Source organism: Trachypithecus francoisi, unplaced genomic scaffold, assembly GCF_009764315.1.
Source record: "Trachypithecus francoisi isolate TF-2019V2 unplaced genomic scaffold, Tfra_2.0 Lachesis_group13, whole genome shotgun sequence".
NCBI lineage: Eukaryota > Metazoa > Chordata > Mammalia > Primates > Cercopithecidae > Trachypithecus > Trachypithecus francoisi.
The window spans coordinates 40,797,537-40,817,217 of record NW_022681458.1 but is presented as its reverse complement, the minus strand read 5'-3'; the positions used below and the strand labels follow the sequence as shown (position 1 = coordinate 40,817,217).

Below are 19,681 nucleotides of genomic sequence, written 5' to 3'. Positions count from 1 at the left end.
GTGTAATGAAGATCTGATACAGTGGAAACATGGAAGCATGGAATTTTGATGGGAAACAAATTGTTCACTCGAATGCAAAATTAAATCTTTTGCTGTTGTTTTGATTTGTTTTTCCACTGCAGCAAGCCCTAGAGCACAACTCATTTCTTTTTGATGAGAAAAAAATCGAGCAAGGAAATGTAGAGCAAGCCTTTAAATACAAATCATTGAAGGTAAGTAATCTTAGCGAGAAAGGGGAAGCTTCTGAAGCCAAAGACTCTAATTTCAATCATCTACACTGAAAACTACTAAAACTCTAAGGCAATATTTCTCATTCAACTGTGATTTTTAAACAGTAATTTAAAGTGCAGAGGAAATTTACAGGTTGGTGAATTTTTGTATATGTATAAACATGTGTAAATACTACCCACATCAAGACATAGAACGTGACCGGGCACAGTGTAATCCCAGCACTTTGGGAGGCCAAGGCAGGCAGATCACTTGAGGTCAGGAGTTCAAGACCAGCCTGGCCAACATGGTGAAACCTTGTCTCTACTAAAAATACAAAAATTAGCCAGGCGTGGTGACACATGCCTGTAGTCCCAGCTACTAGGGAGGCTGAGGCATGGGAATCGCTTGCACCTGGGAGGTGGAGGTTACAGCGAGCCAAGATTACACCACTGCACTCCAGCCTGGATGACAGAATGAGACTCTGTCTCAAAATATAAAAATAAAAAATTTTAAAAAGACATAGAAAATTTCTGCACCCCCAGCATGCTTCCATGTGTCCTCTCTTAGTAACCTCCCAAGGTATTATTCTAATATTTATCACTATAAATTAGTTTCATCTCATTTGCACTTTATATAAATGGAATCTTATAACCTCTTTTATGCCTTCTGCTTTTATTTAACATTATGTATGAACAATTCATTCAGTTGTTGCATAGATTCGGTTTTTTTCATTGGTAGTATTCTGTTATGCAAATATTTCACAATTTATTCATTCTACCATTCAGGACATTGGAGTTGTTTTTAATTTGGGGGCATTATGAATAAAATTTCTATAAACACTATTATGCTTATATTTTGGTGAACATAGCACTTATTTCTAATGGAATATACCCAAGAATGAAATTGCTGAATAATAGTTTTTTTTTTTTTTGAGATGGAATCTGGCTCTGTTGCCCAGGCTGGAGTACAGTGGCATGATCTCAGCTCACTGCAAGCTCCGCTTCCCAGGTTTATGCCATTCTCCTGCCTCAGTCTCCCGAGTAGCTGGGACTACAGGCGCCCGCCACCACGCCCAGCTAATTTTTTGTATTTTTAATAAAGACGGGGTTTTGCAGTGTTAGCCAGGATGGTCTCGATCTCCTGACCTCATGATCCGCCCACCTCGGCCTCCCAAAGTGCTGGAATTACTGTTGTGAGCCACCACGCCTGGCCAATAATAGCATATGTTTATATTTAGCCTTAGAAGTTAATTTCAAGCATTAAAAAAAATAATAAAACTTGTACCAATTATACTCCTGTTAGCAACCAAAAGAGTTCCATTTTTTCATTGTTGTCATCAGCCTTTTTAGTTTTATCTGATCTGATGGGTGTGGAGTGATATCTCGTTGTGGTTTTAACTGGATTTCTTTGATGACTAATGATGTTGAGCCTTTTCATATGTGCATTGGTCATTTTTATATTCTCTTTGATGAAATGCCTGTTAAGTATTTTGCCTGTTTTTAAATTTCTTAAGTTAAAAGTAACAATTAGTTATAATTAATAATACAATTTGGCATTATAATTATATATAATTAATTTTAATACAATTAATGACATAATTTATAGGAGGTTTTAAATATATTTTTGATTGGCTATGGATATTGACAATACCTTCTCTCAGCTGTGCCTTTTCACTTTCTTTGTGGTGCCATTTTACAAACAAAATTTCTTTTCTTTTCCTCTTTTTTTTTTGAGACAGAGACTGTTGCCCAGGCTGAAATGCAGTGGCATATTCTCCGCTCACTGCAGCCTCAACCTCTTGGGCTCAATCAGTCCTCCCACCTCAGCCTCCTGAGTAGCTGGGACTACAGGCATGCACCACCATGCCCAGCTAATCTTCGTATTTTCTGTAGAGATGGGGTTTTGCCATGTTGCCTAGGCTGGTCTCAAACTCCTGGGCTCAAATGATCCCCCTTCTTTAGCCTCCCAAAGTGCTGAGATTACAGTGTGAGCCACCATGCCCAATTTCTTCCATTTATTTATTTATTTATTTTTGAGATGAAGTTTCGCTCTTGTTGCCCAGGCTGGAGTGCAATGGAATGTTCTCAACTCACTGCAACCTACACCTCACGGGTTCAAGCGATTCTCCTGCCTCAGCCTCCCTAGTAGCTGGGATTACAGGCTTGCACCAGCATGTCCTGCTAATTTTTGTAATTTTGGTAAAGATGGAGTTTCACCATGTTGGCAAGCTGGTCTCGAACTCCTGACCTCAGGTGATCTGCCCACCTCAGCCTCCCAAAGTGCTGGGATTACAGGCTTAAGCCACTGCGCCCAGTCTAATTTCTTCATTTTAATGAATATCAATTTTTCAGTCTTTTATTTATAGCTAATGATTTTGTACTCGTTGAAGAAATTTTACCTGTCCAAAGGTCATGAAGATATTCTTATGTTTTCTCCTAGAAACTTGATTGTTTTAGCTTTTGCACTTAGGTCTATGATTCACCTCAAATTAAATTTTCTGTATGATGTGAGATATGAGTCAATATTCCATCTTTTTCATGTGGATATTCAATTGACCCAACACCATTTATTGAAGACTATCCTTTCCCTTACTGAATTGCAGTGCAGCTTTTGTTGTTTTCCAGATGTCTACATATGTGTTGTTCTACTTCTGAGTTCTCTATCATATTCTATTTGTCTATTTACCTATCTTGCTAATACCAGTGTCTTACTTGCTGTAACTTTATAGTGAGTCTTAAAACCCAATAATTTAAGGTACTTTTGCTGCTGCTTCTTCAATATGACCTTAGCTATTATAGGTCCTTTGCATTTTCAGATAAATTTATCATTAATTCATAAATTCCGCCAAAAATAATTTGTTGGGATTTTGATTGGGATTGCATTGAAACAATATATCAATTTGAGAGAATTGAAATCTTAACAATATTATGTCTTCTAATCCATAAGCATGGTACACTTTGCCTTTTATCCAGGTTTTCTTTAACTTTTCTCAGTAATTTTTAGTTTTCACTATAGAGATCTTGCAACTCCTTTTTAATATTTATTCCTAGTATTTTATGCTTTGTGATACTATGGTTATTTTTATTTAACTTTATTTAACTTGTTGTGTCTAGTATATAAGAATGCAGTGAATTTTTGTATATTGATCTTGTATCTGGCAATTTTGCTTAATTCCTTTACTATTTTAATAGACAGAGATTCTCTTGAATTTTCTATGTACATAGTTGTATGACAGTTTTATTTATCTTTTCCAATCTTGACACTGTTATTTGTTAATTGATTTGTTTAGACTTAATGTTCTGGCTAAGATTATTTTTTTAAGTTCTAGGTTTGTGTGTATGTGTGTGTGTGTGTGCATGTGTCTGTATTTTAATTTTATTTAAGTTCTGGGGTACACATACAGGATGTGCAGGTCTGTTACATAGGTAAACATGTTCCATGGTAGTTTGCTTCCCCTATTAACCTATCACCTAAATATTAAGCCCAACATGCATTAACTATTTTTCCTGATGCTCTCCCTCCCTGCACCCCCTAAGAGGCCCCAGTGTATGCTGTTCACCTCTCTGTGTCCATGTGTTCCCATTGTTTGGCTCCCATTTATGAGTGAGAACATACGGTGTTTGGTTCTCTGTTCCTGCGTTAGTGTGCAGAGGATAATGGCTTCCAGCTCCATCCATGACCATGCAAAGAACATTCCTCATTAAAAAGTGGGCAAAGGACATAAACAGACACTTCTCAAAAGAAGACATTTATGCAGCCCACAACCAGAAGAAAAAAAGCTCAACATCACTGGTCATTAGAGAAATGTGAATCAAAACCACAGTGAGATACCATCTCATGCCAGTCAGAATGGCTTTTATTAAAAATTCAAAACAACAGATGGTGGCAAGGCTGCAGAGAAATAGGAATGCTTTTACACTGTTGTTGGCAATGTAAATTAGTTCTACCATTTTAGGAGACAGTGTGGCGATTCCTCAAAGATCTAAAACCAGAAATGCCATTTGACCCAGTAATCCATTACTGGGTATATACCCAAAGGAATACAAATCATTCTCATATAAAGATACATGCATATGCATGTTCATTGCAGCACTATTGACAATAGCAAAGACATGGTATCAACCCAAATGCCCATCAGTGATACACTGGATAAAGAAAATGTGGCACATATACACCATGGAATATTATACAGCCATAAAAAAAGATTTTTTTATATTTTAAAAAATAGCAGGCCAGGCACGGTGGCTCAAGCCTGTAATCCCAGCACTTTGGGAGGCCGAGACGGGCGGATCACGAGGTCAGGAGGTCGAGACCATCCTGGCTAACACGGTGAAACCCCGTCTCTACTAAAAAATACAAAAAAAACTAGCCGGGCGACATGGCCGGCGCCTGTAGTCCCAGCTACTCGGGAGGCTGCGGCAGGATAATGGCGTAAACCCTGGAGGTGGAGCTTGCAGTGAGCTGAGATCCGGCCATTGCACTCCAGCCTGGGCCACAGAGGGCGATTTCGTCTCAAAAAAAAAACAGCAATATTGGCTGGCCATGGTGGCTCACACCTGTAATTCCAGCACTTTGGGAGGCCGAGGCAGATGAATCACCTGAGGTCAGGAGTTCGAGACCAGTCTGGCCAACATGGTGAAACCGGGTCTCTACTAAAAATACAAAAATTAGCCAGGCCTGGTGGCAAGTGCCTGTCATCCCAGCTACTTGGGAGGCTGAGGCAGGAGAATCATTTGAACCCAGGAGGCAGAGGTTGCAATGAGCCAAGATCATACCACTGCACTCCTGCCTGGGCAGCAAGAGCAAAACTCCATCTCAAAACACCACACACACACACACACACACACACACACACACACAATACCTAGGTCCCACCTCAGACCAGTCAAATTAGAATATTGGAATATGGGAAAAGGGCATTAATATTTTTTTAAAAGCTCCCCCAAGTGATGCTAATGTGTGGCCAGATAACCACGGTTGTCTTTAGTAACAGAATCACTGCTGGTCTTTGGTAAGAAAAAAGAATCTTCACAGGATCTATTACATTATTCTAAGTAACTAGAATGGCAAGTGGTGTAAGCTTTTATCTTTTATTAAAACCTGAGAGAGACCTTTAGGATGTATATTTCCTAACATCATTCTGTTTAAGTAGAAAATGTAGACTGCCTCCCAATTATAAAAACAATACACTACCTTGTAAGAATAGTAGGACACAACCAGTAAACTTATGAGAGATGTTCAGATGTCTGACAGTAACTGCTACTTATACCAAACATTCATTACTCCACAGGATTTTATTTTTAAAATTAAATGAGGTTTTATAAAAACTGTAAATTTGGGTCAAAGATGATTTAATAATAATAATAATATCAGCTAACACTTATCAAGTACTTACTGTGCCAGGTGCCATGTCTAAGCATTTTACATGTATTATATTATTTAATCCTAATAAGAATCCTAAGAGATTAATATTATTATTAAACTTATTTTAAGCTACTATTTACTGCTTACTATTTAACATGCAAGCAGGACAACTCTGAGAAGGAACATATCAGAAGCTTCATTTCTCAAAATGAGGAAACTGAGGCTTATAAAAGTTAGATAATTGGCTGAGGTCTCATGTTCAGTTATCAGTAGAACCAGGACTGGCTGATCCCAAGGCTCTAGCTCTTAAGCACCATGCTATATATTTTTTAATTATTATTCTCACCCAGAGGGCAGCAGATTGACAGAGTACCATTTGGAACCTGTGCCAATTGGGATTTTGGAAATTGTGAGAGTTCAGAATTTTGGCACAAGTAGGAAATTTGAAACATGAAAGGAATTTTGGCAGGAATGACTAAGAGTCACACAGCATGCCAATATGGAGCAGTGTGGTGTCGTGGTTCACAGCATGAGTCAGTCAGGCTGCCTAGGTTTGAATCCCAGCTCCGCCACTTACTATCTGTGTCACCTTGGGCAGCTTACTTCACCTTTCCATGTCTCAGCTTCCCCATCTGGCAAGAGGGGGGTAATGATACATACCTCATCAGATTGATAGAAGGATTAAGTAAATTAATTGTCTATAAAGTGCTCAGCCTTAGAAAATTACCTAGTATATTGTCAACACCATCTGATTGTTAAGTAAATAAATTTGGGTTTAAAATATGCCACTTTCACATAAGGATTATTTTGAGCTAAAGGCAACTGAGAAGCAGCAGACACAGAAAAAAGTTATCTACCCGCCTCCTATTGACCTAAAAGTAGGGCATAAATGTCCCTTTATGAAGATGTTTCCTGACCCCTGTCTTGTACCAGAATGAGCAGAACAAGAGACAACTCCAGACTCTTATCAGCCCAGAGATGGCCCTGAAATAAATCTGCATAACAAACCTTACTCAAATAACCCTTATCCTCCATTAATTTCCCCTGTATATTTATCTCTCCACAATTTGCCACCCCCAGAAGCTCAAAACCCATTTCCTTTGTCTTCTCACTTCTCCACAAATGTATTGTCCTTTGTTAAAATAGTATATAAGCTTCTGGGTCTAACCACCTAATCACTTCATTGGGATTTTCCATTCATTTCCGTGACGCCCTCCCATATGCATATGAAAAAAAAACCTTTTTCTGCTGTTAAAAAAAAAAGAAAAAAAAGTCCAGCTCTCCATAAGCTAAAGCAATTCACTCTTCATAAGCAAAACACCGGCCAGGCGCGGTGGCTCAAGCCTGTAATCCCAGCACTTTGGGAGGCCAAGTTGGGTGGATCACGAGGTCAGGAGATCGAGACCATCCTGGCTAACACGGTGAAACCCCGTCTCTACTAAAAAATACAAAAAACTAGCCGGGCGAGGTGGTGGGCGCCTGTAGTCCCAGCTGCTTGGGAGGCTGAGGCAGGAGAATGGCGTGAACCCCGGAGGCGGAGCTTGCAGTGAGCCGAGATCCGGCCACAGCACTCCAGCCTGGGCGACAGAGCGAGACTCCGTCTAAAAAAAAAAAAGCAAAACACCACCAAGAGCGCCCATGTTGGAACTTATGATTAAACATTGCCTTGTGTTTTGTGCTTTACAGGTGAAGTCCATGTGGAAGGACAGGAACATTTTTATATGGAAACATTGTCTATCCTGGCTCTCCCAAAAGAAGATAAAGAAATGGTGTTACACCTTGGAACACAGTATCCAACCCGCGTGCAGGTAACTGGAGGAGATATAGGCTTCACCCCTAAGCAGTTGTGTGATCTCCTGGAAGTCACTGGGCATCTACATCCTTTTCTGTAAATTGCGAAAGGTGATAAAGATCACTCCTGAGGTCCCTTTTGGCGGGGGGTATGTGACTCTGGGTTCCAATGAACAACATGTATGTCCCAAAGTCACCATTGCCACTTATTCCTAACATTTCCTGAGTCACAATCAGTCAGCTACACAACAGCAGACATTGCCTTGAGAGTTACTAGGGCACTGGGTACCCACAGCCTGCTGTAGCCCAGAAGCTAAGGCAGTATCAAAAGCAGTCCCAGTAAAGGATTTGAGTAGACATTTCTCCAAAGAAGATATGTGAATGAACAATAAGCACATGAAAAAATGCTCAGCATCATTAGTCATTAGGGAAATGCAAATCAAAACCACAATGAAATACCATTTCCCACCCACTAGAATGTCTATAATCAAAAAGACAGACGATAACAAGTGTTGGCAAGGATGTAGAGAAACTGGAACCTTCATACATTGCTGATGGGCATGAAAAATGGCATAGCCACTTTGAAAAATAGTTTGGTGGTTTCTTAGGATGTTAAACAAACTGAAAATATAATTCAGCAATTCTGCAAGTAAATATCCACCCCCGATAAATGCAAAAACACCTACGAACAAATGTTCACAGCAGCATTACTCATAATAAACAAAAGTATAAACAACCCAGTGTCCAGCTGATGAATGGAGAAACAAAATGTGGTATATCCATGCAGTGGAATATTATTTAGCCATAAAATGAATGGAGATTTTGTTTTGTAGGCTCCTATGTAAAGGAGGCTTTTCAACCTGAGAGCAGACCGAGGAGGTTGGTGATAGTGTCACCAGCACTTTTGTCGCTGGGTGCCTGGGCTGGGAGAAACCGCCCAAAAGAAGCACTATGATTTTGGCCACACAATTGTTGGATGAGTTAATGGGCTGGGACCAAAACGTCACCCCGGACAAGAAGCGCAGCAACATGTGGTGGGACCACAGAACATTTATAAATATTATCTCTGTGGTTTTTGTTCTGCAGAATTGTTCACATATACACATTCTAATCTTGGTCCATGTGAAGAAATTCATACTGCAAAGCTACAAAAACAGTCTGAGAAGAGTTCTCATTTTATGAAAGGTGGCTATGAGAGAGGTGTTTTTTGTTTGTTTGTTTGTTTTGCCATACTTACAGAGCTTACTTGCAAAAGTAGAATGTAGAACCAGAAGGAGGCCATGCTCATTTGGCATTGTCTCAAATCCAGCAGTCTTCTGAGGCGGCTGCCCTAACAGGCAAAAATGAAGAAAAAATTCAAGTTCTAACAGACAACATTGATGTACTTCTGCAGAAGATTGAAGAATTAGGGTCTGAAGGAAAAGTAGAAGCCCAGGGGATGATGAAATTAGCTGAACAATTAAAAGAAGAGAGAGAATTGCCTAGATCCACAACCTTGAAAATTGAAAGTTTTTCTGCACACACACACACAAAACAAATGGAAGTTTGTGAAGTGTGTGGAGCCTTTTTTTTTTTTTTTTTTTTTTTTTTTGAGACGGAGTCTCGCTCTGCCGCCCAGGCTGGAGTGCAGTGGCCGGATCTCAGCTCACTGCAAGCTCCGCCTCCTGGGTTTACGCCATTCTCCTGCCTCAGCCTCCCAAGTAGCTGGGACTACAGGCGCCCACCACCTCACCCGGCTAGTTTTTTGTATTTTTTAGTAGAGACGGGGTTTCACCGTGTTAGCCAGGATGGTCTCGATCTCCTGACCTCGTGATCCGCCCGTCTCGGCCTCCCAAAGTGCTGGGATTACAAGCTTGAGCCACCGCGCCCGGCCTGTGGAGCCTTTTTGATAGTAGGAGATGACCAATCCTGGGTAGATGACCGTTTGTTGGAAAAACAACACATGGGATATGCCAAAATTAAAACTACTGTAGAAGAATCAAAAGAAAAGTTAAGAAAAAGGACTCAAGAACCTGATCGTGATGAGCATCTAAAAAAGGAGAAGCAAGAAAAGGAAGAGAAAAAGAACGTGAGAGAGGAAGTGAAGGAGAAAGGAAAAGATGAAGGGAAGAAGAAAGAGAAAAAGAAAGGGCTTATGACAGAGAAAGAAGAAAGAGAAGGTGTTCATGAAATAGGCACTTGATATGGTTTGGCTCTGTCCCCACCCAAATCTCACATTGAATTGTAATAATCTCCATGTGTCAAGGGTGGGGCCAGGTGGAGATAATTGAATCATGGGGACAGTTTACCCTTACTGTTCCCATAGTAGTGAATAAGTGTCACAAGAACTGATGGTTTTATAAATGGGAGTTCCCCTGTACAAACTCTCTTGCCTGCCGCCATGTAAGACATGACTTTGTTTTGCCTTTGCCTTTTGCCGTGATTGTGAGGCTCCTTCGCCATGTAGAACTGTGAGTCAATTAAACTTTTTTCCTTTATAAATTACCCAGTCTCGGGTATGTCTTTATTCGCAATGTGAGAACAGACTAATACAGCACTCAAGCCAAACTTCAGACTGAAGATGCAGCAGGTCTTGAGACCACAAAAGATCATGAAGCAGAGAAAGAAGGTGAAGCAGAAGTAGAAATCAATGAAGAAGCAGAAGCCATGAGCAGTCAGAAAGAAAACATAGATCTCGAAGTTGGGATCAAAGAAGATCAAAAAGCCAGAATTGAAAGTCATATAAGCACAGGACAAAAGTTGGGACAGAGAACAAAATAGAAAATCCAAGGAGAAAGAGAAGATTTGATGATTAATAAAAAGTAGTGTGAAGTCTGGTAGTCAAGAAAAACAGAGTGAAGACACAAACATTGAATCAAAGTAAAGCGATACTAAGAATGAGGTCAGTGGGACCAGTGAAGACACTAAATCTGAATGTGACACTCGGTTCATTTAAAACCAATCTGATAAGACTTTAGATCAAAGTACTACTGTTCGAAGATTTTTGGAAGAATGCTGAAAATGACATAAAGTGAAGATTGACATTTAACAAATGAGGTGAAAGAAAACTATAGTAGCATAGAAAAAGTATAAAGCTCAGTCAGTTTTTAAAATTGTTATTATTAAAAATTAATTCAGGACTGATGTAACCTACCAGTTTTCAGAACATATGTTAATAGTATGTATGCCAATGAAAACTTAGGTCCTGTATCATATTAAGACTTTTTAAGAAATTTTACTTAAACATGTGGCTTGCTCAGTGTTTAACTGCAAGTTTTCGTTCTTGGACTTTGAAAACAGGATTAAACGTTAGTACTTGTGTGAATCAGACTAAGTGGGATTTCATTTTTACAACTCTGCTATACTTAGCCTTTGGATTTAGAAGTAAAAATAAAGTTTCCCTGACTTTCTGTTACAAAGTTGATTGCCTCTGTCATTGACAAATTTTAGTATTATTCTCCTTCTAATAAAGTTATTGACTCTGAACTAAAAAAAAAAAAAAAAAAAAAAAAGGAATGGAGTACTGACACATGCTACAACATGGATGAAACTTGAAAATATTATGCTAAGAGAAAGAAACCAGTCACAAAAGACCACGTAGTGTATGATTCCACTGACATGAAATGTCCATAATGGGCAAATCTATACAGACAGAAAGTAGATTAATGGTTGCCCAGTGCTGGGGGTTTGGGGAAGATGAGGAGCAAGTGCTTAATGGATACAAAATTTCTTTGCAGATGCTGAAACTGTTCTAAAATTAGATTATGGTGATGGTTACACAATTCTGTAAATATAAGTATTTGTTGAATTACTAGATTTCTTTTACTGGGCAGAGGGGAAATACAAGGATGAGAAAGTAAACTATTAAATTGCATTTACATAACTTTGGGAACTTACATCTTGCAGGAATATGTGGCTGCAGCACTGAACGTCCCAAGGAATAGAATTGCCTGCCGCATGAAAAGAACTGGAGGAGCGTTTGGAGGGAAAGTGGCCAAGCCTGCTGTGTTAGGAACTGTCAGTGCTGTGGCCGCCAACAAATAAGAGTCACAGTGGCATCATTAGTAGTCCAAATAGCATTGATGCCATCTGCATTCTTTCAGCCCAGCACCCCAGCTTTCGTCTCAGCTTTCAACTCAGCTGAGGTTGGCCACGTGGAAGGAACGTCAAACCCCAGCCCCAAAAGAGACACAGTTTGTCATGAAATAAAGCAGGGGTTCTGCAACCACCTGGGAATGTTCACTTAGCCTCTGTGTCATCCAGCTGGAATACCCAAACACTGGAATAGCCATGACTTTTGTGAACCTTGTAACTACCAAAGTTCACTTATTCAAACTAACTTATCCCAGGCTACTTCTACAAACAGAAAAACCATGAACATCTTAGCTCATTGGCACTTTCCAACAATAGGAAAAACCGTCCTATAAATTGCAGGTTTGCAGGCACTGGGAACATTCCATCAGCAACCAGAGGAGTCCTCGATGGACATTTTATGAAAGGGGAGTCTGAATGCAAGGAAGGTTACGCTCCATGGAGTATTGGAGCTCAACCCTTTTAGCTTCAACATTCCCTTTAAGGCAAATATTTAAAATCGCAATTACTTTTGCACCAACCTAATATTTTAATGCTCTCTTAACTATCTCAAAGTGAAATTCACAACAGTAAAACCTACTATACATAATTGCAAAACAATAATACAATTCCTTAGTATAATATAAAAAAGAAAGTAACTTGTAACCAAATAACGTATCACTGCAATATATAAGTTCTCAGACATGACTAAACCAGAATAATTATGATCTTTTTGAAGAATACTAATGCCCCACACACTTCCAAGGAGCTTGTCTAAAGAATGTTACTGCCCTCACTGACAACCAATAAGCTAGATTATCTCAAGTCCCCCTCCCCCATCACTATGTTTCTACAACTTTATGAAGCATCCAGTGTATTAAGAGAGTCATTTCCTACAGGATTGGCCGTCCAATCCGGTTTATCCTAGAACGTGGTGATGACATGCTGATAACTGCTGGCTGCCACCCACTCCTCGGAAAATACAAAGTAGGTAAAAGCAAAAGTTAATCAAACTGCCTAAGACATTGTTCAGTGTTAACTAACCAATAGTAAAGACAATTACTACATCCTACACCACTTGAAAGAGATATTTAGATGTTGCCTAAAACCACTCAAAACTTTCTATTGGTATCATGTTCAACTTGGGCACCATCCTTGATATTCCTCTGGTTCCTGTCACATCCAATCACATATATAAGCTAAGCATACATTGACAATTGTGACAAGATGTGTTTGTGTACAGCATGATTTCATTGCACAGAAGGACTATTGAGAAAAATGCCTTACTTGCTATCACTTTGCAGATTGGATTCATGAACAATGGTGTGATAAAAGGTGCTGCTGTCAAATACTACGTCAATGGCAGGTGCACTCCTGATGAGTCTGAGATGGTGAGAAACATGCCTTTCCCATAGGTTACCAGTTGAGCTGTATGTATTATACTTTATTTGCATAAAGATTTGTCTTACAAATCAGATAACTTCTGCCTGTGACAGGTTCAAATTAGATAAAATTCAGATAAGTGGTTTTGAATATCTGTCAGATGTGAGATTTCACTTTGTTTTGCTTCAACTCAGGCGGTGGAGTTCATTGTGCTGAAATCTGAAAATGCATACTATATTCCTAATTTCCAGTGCCGGGGTAGGGCTTGCAAAACAAATCCATCCAACACAGCCTTTCGAGGATTTGGCTTTCCTCAGGGTACGGTGGTAGTCGAAGCTTACATAACTGCCGTGGCATCTCAATGCAACTTACCCCCTGAAGAGGTAATAAGTCATAACCCCCTAATAAAATGCTGAGATCACTGCTTCCAATATATCTTAAATGCCTATATATGCTTTATGTCAACCCCATGTGGATTCAAAAACAATAAAGCACATCATCTATGTATCAGTTAGATTTTGCTATGTGGTAAGTCAACCACGAAACTTAAAGAACAACAGTATTTTCATGATTCTGTGGGTCAGCTGGGTAGCTCTTCTGGTCTGGGTGAGAGCAACTGGAGCTCATGGGCTAAGGTAGCTTCACTGGCATGTCTGGTGGTCATCACGCTGGCTCGTCTAGGATGCCTCAGTCGGGAAGGCACATCTCCACGTCACAGTCTCTTACCCTCCAGTATGCCAGATTCATTCTTGTGGTGGTGGTCACAGAGCTGCCACGAACAGCAAGAATGTGGTAAGCCCTGGTGTACAAGTGCTTTTCAAATCTCTGTCCACCTCACATACTTACTGTCCCATTGGCTAGAGCAAGCCACACTTTAGAATCAGTGTGAAGCCACCCAGGGGACAGAGAGCACAGAATGGTTACAGCCATTTCTGCAGATATTTTGCCACAATTCAAGGCTTTGGGGAGCTAATTTGAGAACAGTTAAGAATGAGGCAACATTGTGTGGGTGTAAAAGGATTTTGAATCAGGAGAATTTTGTCTCACCACTGACAAACTTGTGACAGAATTCACAATGGTTGGAACCAACTATTTCTCAGGGTGATTGTGATGTTAACTAGATAATACACTTAGTCTAGAGCCTGGTGCATATGGAATGCTCAAGAGTAGTTTATACTGTTTTTATTATTACTCTGTTGTTTATACATGTACACTTGCACTTGCATATTTATAGCCATTAAAATAGTTATCTTTCTTTAGAAAGACTTTCTGCATATCAGGCATATAATAAAAACACATACTGCACATGTGAAACAAGCTTCTATCCCTAAAATCCATTTTATTTTATCATCTTTCAGGTTAAAGAAATAAACATGTATAAGAGAATTAGCAAAACACCCTTTAAGCAGACATTTAATCCAGAGCCATTGCAAAGATGCTGGAAAGAATGTCTGGCGAAATCTTCGTTCTATGCTAGGCACCTGGCCGCAGAGGAATTTAACAAAAAGAATTACTGGAAGAAGAGGGGACTTGCCATAGTCCCCATGAAATTTTCCATTGGGATCCCCACAGCTTACTACAATCAGGTGAGACTGGGAGAGATGTCTTCTCAGCAAAAGCTTTTTTCCAAATGACCTGCTGCCTGAGAAGATCAATCATGTGCAACAAGGGATGATCCCCTCTGGGGACAGACAAAAGAACTGGGGCAGTTTCCTTAGCAGGAAACAGAGTGGGTTTAGGCAAGCATTAGGGACCACAAGAGCCAGGGCAGACCTGGTGGTCACACTGAAAGCAATCAACAGTAAAGTCCAGCCCAGGGGTTCGGGGCTGGTATAGAAGCGCCCCAAACATGGGTATTGGCATATGGGGCCAAATTTCAAATCCATGAGAAAACTGGGAGTAACAAGAGGGTCGCTTACTCTTTCCCAGTTCCTTAGTGAGTGCAGCAGGGTAATCTGAAGACAGTTTTCAAAACCACATGAGAACAGACAGAGCTACATGACTCACATGGAAACTTGGAGCTACTATAATGAGGCTCAGTGACTACCCAGCCTCCTTTTTAGTTTCACCATAACTAATTTGTTTCTGTGTGTGTGTGCGTGTGTGTGTGTGTGTGTGTGTGTGTGTGTGGTGTTCAGTGTCTGATTATTTTATTCTTTTTCTACTCCTATTAATCTCTGAAATGTTCCCATAATCAAACCCACGCAAAGGAAAGAACACAACCCCTTCATGGTGTGAATGAGGTGTGCCCAAGCTGTCTCTTACCAAATTACTTCCTGTGCACACACTTCCCCAGAGTCCGCTAACAAGGTAGGAAGCCAAACAAGGAGTGGGGGAAAGGCCATGAGCACTGCTCTCCCTGGAACAGGTGTTCATCTTTCCCCCAGGTAGTACTTCTCAAGCCAGAGTAACACTGAGACCTCCTTTAAGAAGAACCTTTTTGTGGACTCTCAAAAGTTGCTTAAATTATTTATGTTAATGTTCGTCAACTATATATAACCAAAAACCAAAGAATGAGCTTCTTTTGCTCCTGCCTTTATAAAACACAAGCAAATTTGCAAAATAAGTAAAAATAATCTATTAATGCCAGTAGCATTCAAAATAACATTAATGTAACATGGTGAATGATGCTGCTTTTCTAAAACCAAATCCTCACTCACAAAAAGATAATGGCTCTGGGCCTGGCATGGTGGCTCACACCTGTAATCCCAGCACTTTGGGAGGCCGAGGCTGGTGGATCACAAGGTCAGGAGATCGAGACCATCCTGGCAAACACGGTGAAACCCTATCTCTACTAAAAATACAAAAAAAAAAATTAGCTGGGCGAGGTGGCGGGCACCTGTAGTCCCAGCTACTCGGGAGGCTGAGGCAGGAGAATGGCGTGAACCCGGGAGGTGGTGGAGCTTGCAGTGAGCGGAGATCACGCCACTGCACTCCAGCCTGGGCGACAGAGCAAGACTCCGTCTCAAAAAAAAAAAAAAAAAAGATAATGGCTCTGGCTGCTGCTTCACAAGTCTTTGTGAAGTTTTTAATTCTAAAAGTCTGTGGGTCACTGTCTCACCTCTTGGCTCTAATATGCTCCATCAATTAAAGTAATCGTACTTGGTGCTTATATAATTATCAACATAAAATCTAGCATGGTATCTGAAAGCACATGGCAATACTCATTTATACAGGATCATCCACTACTCTTGTTAGGATTGTCTTGGAGGTGAAAACACACAGTTTAAAAGTTCTTATAGAGGACTTAATGATTCTGCAAATACAGTGTCATATTCTGGAGACTGGAAGAGATGAGTTCGTCGATATTTGAATGCTTGGGGGCAGGGGTACAGACATCAACAAGGAAGTAGGATCCTGGCTACGTGCATGAGCATATGATGGGGATTGCTCTAAAGAAAGATTCCAGCCACTTGCAGAACCACCCTACGTAGCCAGCCTCCTTCTTTCTGCCGTCTGATCCCTGGAGCCACATGCACATTCTATAGATTCTTCAATCAGAACCACCAGCCCCAGAGATGGACAACAGCAATTAGTTTGAAAGGCAGCATGGCATGGTCGCCAAGATCACTGGGCTCAAGTTAGGAGCTGTGGGCTCCAGTCCTGATTTTACCACAAATCAGACAGCTGAGTTTTACCAAGTCTCCCCCTCTCTAGGCTTCTATTCCCCATGTGCAAAGTAAAGAATTTGGACAAATCAGTGGATCCCAAATCTGGCCAATCATTAAGATCACCTGGGAGTTTAAAAAAAAAAAAAAAGGTATTTGGAATTCACCTCCAACCTGTCATTCCTGCCACCAAATTGGAATCTCCAGAATGGGACCCCAGCCATGTGATTCTAAAAGATCAGTGTTTGGAAACCATTAAAACACCTCAAGGTTCTTCCAGTTCCTCTAGTAGCAAGAAGAGGCTGTGCCTGTAAATGTACTCATGTGAGTTATATTTGCTTTAAAATTAATTTTCATACCCAAGGAGGGAAGAATTATAAAATGTTTGTGGGTTGGGGCTTTGGAGAGGCAGCTCCCAAGGCAACCACACAAGACCTCCAGTAGGCAGAAGACGGGAGTGATGGGCGATAAACACATTCATCTATCTACATTGATGGTTTTGAAGCCTTGCAAGAGGTTGTCTATAGCCACTAATAATAGCATTCTTCTCCAGAATAATATAGTATTCTCTGGAATATTTTTAATGAAATAAAGATATTTAAATTGTAAAAGAAAAAATAAAAGATTGACTTAATGAAACAAGATTGTTCATCCAGCAACCTAGGCTACACTCACAACAACATTTGGCTGTATCAATTTCCAAACTGGTATAATTATTTCCCTCCAGGCGGCAGCTCTCGTTCACATCTATCTAGATGGCTCTGTCTTGGTGACTCATGGTGGCTATGAACTGGGACAAGGCCTGTATACCAAAATGATTCAGGTGAGATCAGAATCTGTCTTCTCCAATATAGAAGAATATGCATGTTACATTCAACTTAACAGCTTTTTCTTGAGAAATGCCATCACACTAAATGCACAAGTCAATTGTAAGACTTCTGACTTTAGGAAGGCAAAAATGCAGGGGAGTGAGGGAAATAAGTGTTAGGATGAGGAAATTATTATTTTTTTAAGACAGGGTCTTACTGTGTTGCCCAGGCTGGAGTGAGTGCGCTGGCACAATCACAGCTCACTGCAGCCTCAACCTCCTGGGCTCAAGCAATTCTCCCATCACAGCCTCCTGAGTAGCTGGGACTATAGGTGTGCACCACCTATAGTATACCCAGATAATTTTTGTATTTTTTGTAGAGACAGGGTCTCACCATGTTACCTAGGTTTTGCACTCCTGAGCTCAAGTAGTCCACCCCCATCTGCCTCCCAAAGTGCAGGGAATACAGACATGACCCACCATGCTCGACCTAGAATTAAGGAAATATTTTCTATTGTTCTTCCTGCATACAACAGAATCAAGTCCACAGGTCTTCTGAAAAATGTGATTCCAGATTTCAAAGATAAGATACTTGTAAGCTTTCTGGCAACTGCTCAGAGCAATACTGTGTTCATCCAAATCCTCAATTAGAAGTGAATGCATTTAGTAGGATAAAAAATTACGCTCTTAGAATTAACAATCTACTTAGGAACGTTACATGACTGGCCCTTATGTGTGCCAATTTAAGAAAATGTTTCAAATATGGTTGAAAGAGTAAGAGATTACTGCATTCAGAAATTTGCCCTTTTTTAAAATATGAAATAAGAAATTTCCCCTTTTTTAAAATGTGAAATAAGACATTTGATTAAAAAACATGAATGGGAAACAAAGCTTCACTCCCAAAGAGAGATAGAGAGAAGACATTTTCTTTAAGGAAAGAATATTATTTAATAGTATACTTGGAATTAGGAAATCACATAAACCCACAGGGCCTTCTCTGAATATATCTTGCTTCTTCACAACAAAACCCTTATGCCTCCAAAATGTCCCATGAAGGAAACATAATCTGTTAAATTATCTGTAAACCACAAGGAGAAGACGAAGGTGAAATATTAAGACAAGGGCCTCGAGCTTGCCTGCACCTGTCTTACTACACTAGATGTCCCAGAGTGAACATCCTGACACATGGCTTCCATGAGAGTGGCATTAAAAGAAGGCATTGGTTGGCCACATGTCGCTGAAAAGGAATGTATCTTTAACAGTGCCATTTAAAGTCTTCTAGTGCACTAATCTACATATAAACTCAAGATACCAGCTAAAATGTTTGTCTCTATAGAAGAATAGCCAGGTGGCCGGGCGCGGTGGCTCAAGCCTGTAATCCCAGCACTTTGGGAGGCCGAGACGGGCGGATCACGAGGTCAGGAGATCGAGACCATCCTGGCTAACACGGTGAAACCCCGTCTCTACTAAAAAATACAAAAAAATTAGCCGGGCGAGGTGGCGGGCGCCTGTAGTCCCAGCTACTCGGGAGGCTGAGGCAGGAGAATGGCGTGAACCCGGGAGGCGGAGCTTGCAGTGAGCTGAGATCCGGCCACTGCACTCCAGCCTGGGCGGCAGAGCCAGACTCCGTCTCAAAAAAAAAAAAAAAAAAAAAGAAGAATAGCCAGGTTTATACTCAGTTCTAAAAAGACTGTAACTTTTAATTTGGGGGAGAGGCTTAAAGTCCATGCAATAAATGTTTTTCTTCTGATTCTGGCAGGTGGCTAGTCACGAACTCAATATCCCCCAGTCATACATACACCTGTCTGAAACAAGCACAGTCACAGTGTCCAATGGCGTCCTCACATCGGGATCAATGGGGACAGACATCAATGGAAAGGCTGTGCAGGTGACTTTTCTTTCATTTCTCAGTAACTCAAAGACAGTGCTGGAAAGAACATTGTCCCATCCTTTCTTTTGTAGAACATGAAACCGAAGCCAAGAAAGGTCAAGTTCTAGGACGTTTGGCTAATGACTGACAGAGCCAAGGCTCCGCATCAGGTTTTCTGAGGCTCCCATTTAGTGCTTCTCCTGCCATGCTGAGTTATTTTTATAGTTAATGTTCTGTTGCATGTGAAAACCTGCACCTTCAGCAACCTCCCTTCGTCTTATCTGAGACTCTCTATCTTCTCTCACCGCAGCATACCAGAGCAATGCAGGGTTATCCCATCCTGGTTCCACAAAGGGCTCAGGCCAGTCATTAACCTCTCTAGGTATCTGTTTCCTCTTTTGCAAAACTGGAGATATGAACACCACCCACCTCATAGAATTGCTGGGCGGATTACAGGGATTATAGAGTAAAGCCACCACCACTACCTTCCTCTCCACTAGAAAACTATTGATTGGCCATTAGTCACCCATAGAGACCATCTCCACAAAATGACAAGCACCTGGATGAAAAGAGAAGCTTTGAGCCTATGAAATATAT

The 19,681-nt window shown here is 40.6% G+C and overlaps 1 protein-coding gene and 1 pseudogene across 1 annotated transcript in view; both read left to right on the top strand.

Annotated features, from left to right (window-relative positions):
• The window catches only part of LOC117095238 (aldehyde oxidase 4-like), a 73,392-nt gene that overhangs the window by 41,128 nt on the left and 12,583 nt on the right, over window positions 1-19,681 (top strand). The window contains 10 exon segments of the mRNA XM_033232026.1: window positions 123-195; window positions 198-212; window positions 7,261-7,382; window positions 11,251-11,390; window positions 12,315-12,402; window positions 12,720-12,806; window positions 12,993-13,181; window positions 14,157-14,384; window positions 17,134-17,229; window positions 18,974-19,102. Coding sequence (XP_033087917.1) covers window positions 123-195; window positions 198-212; window positions 7,261-7,382; window positions 11,251-11,390; window positions 12,315-12,402; window positions 12,720-12,806; window positions 12,993-13,181; window positions 14,157-14,384; window positions 17,134-17,229; window positions 18,974-19,102 — 1,167 coding nt within the window.
• On the top strand, window positions 8,317-10,761 carry LOC117095239 (annotated as a pseudogene).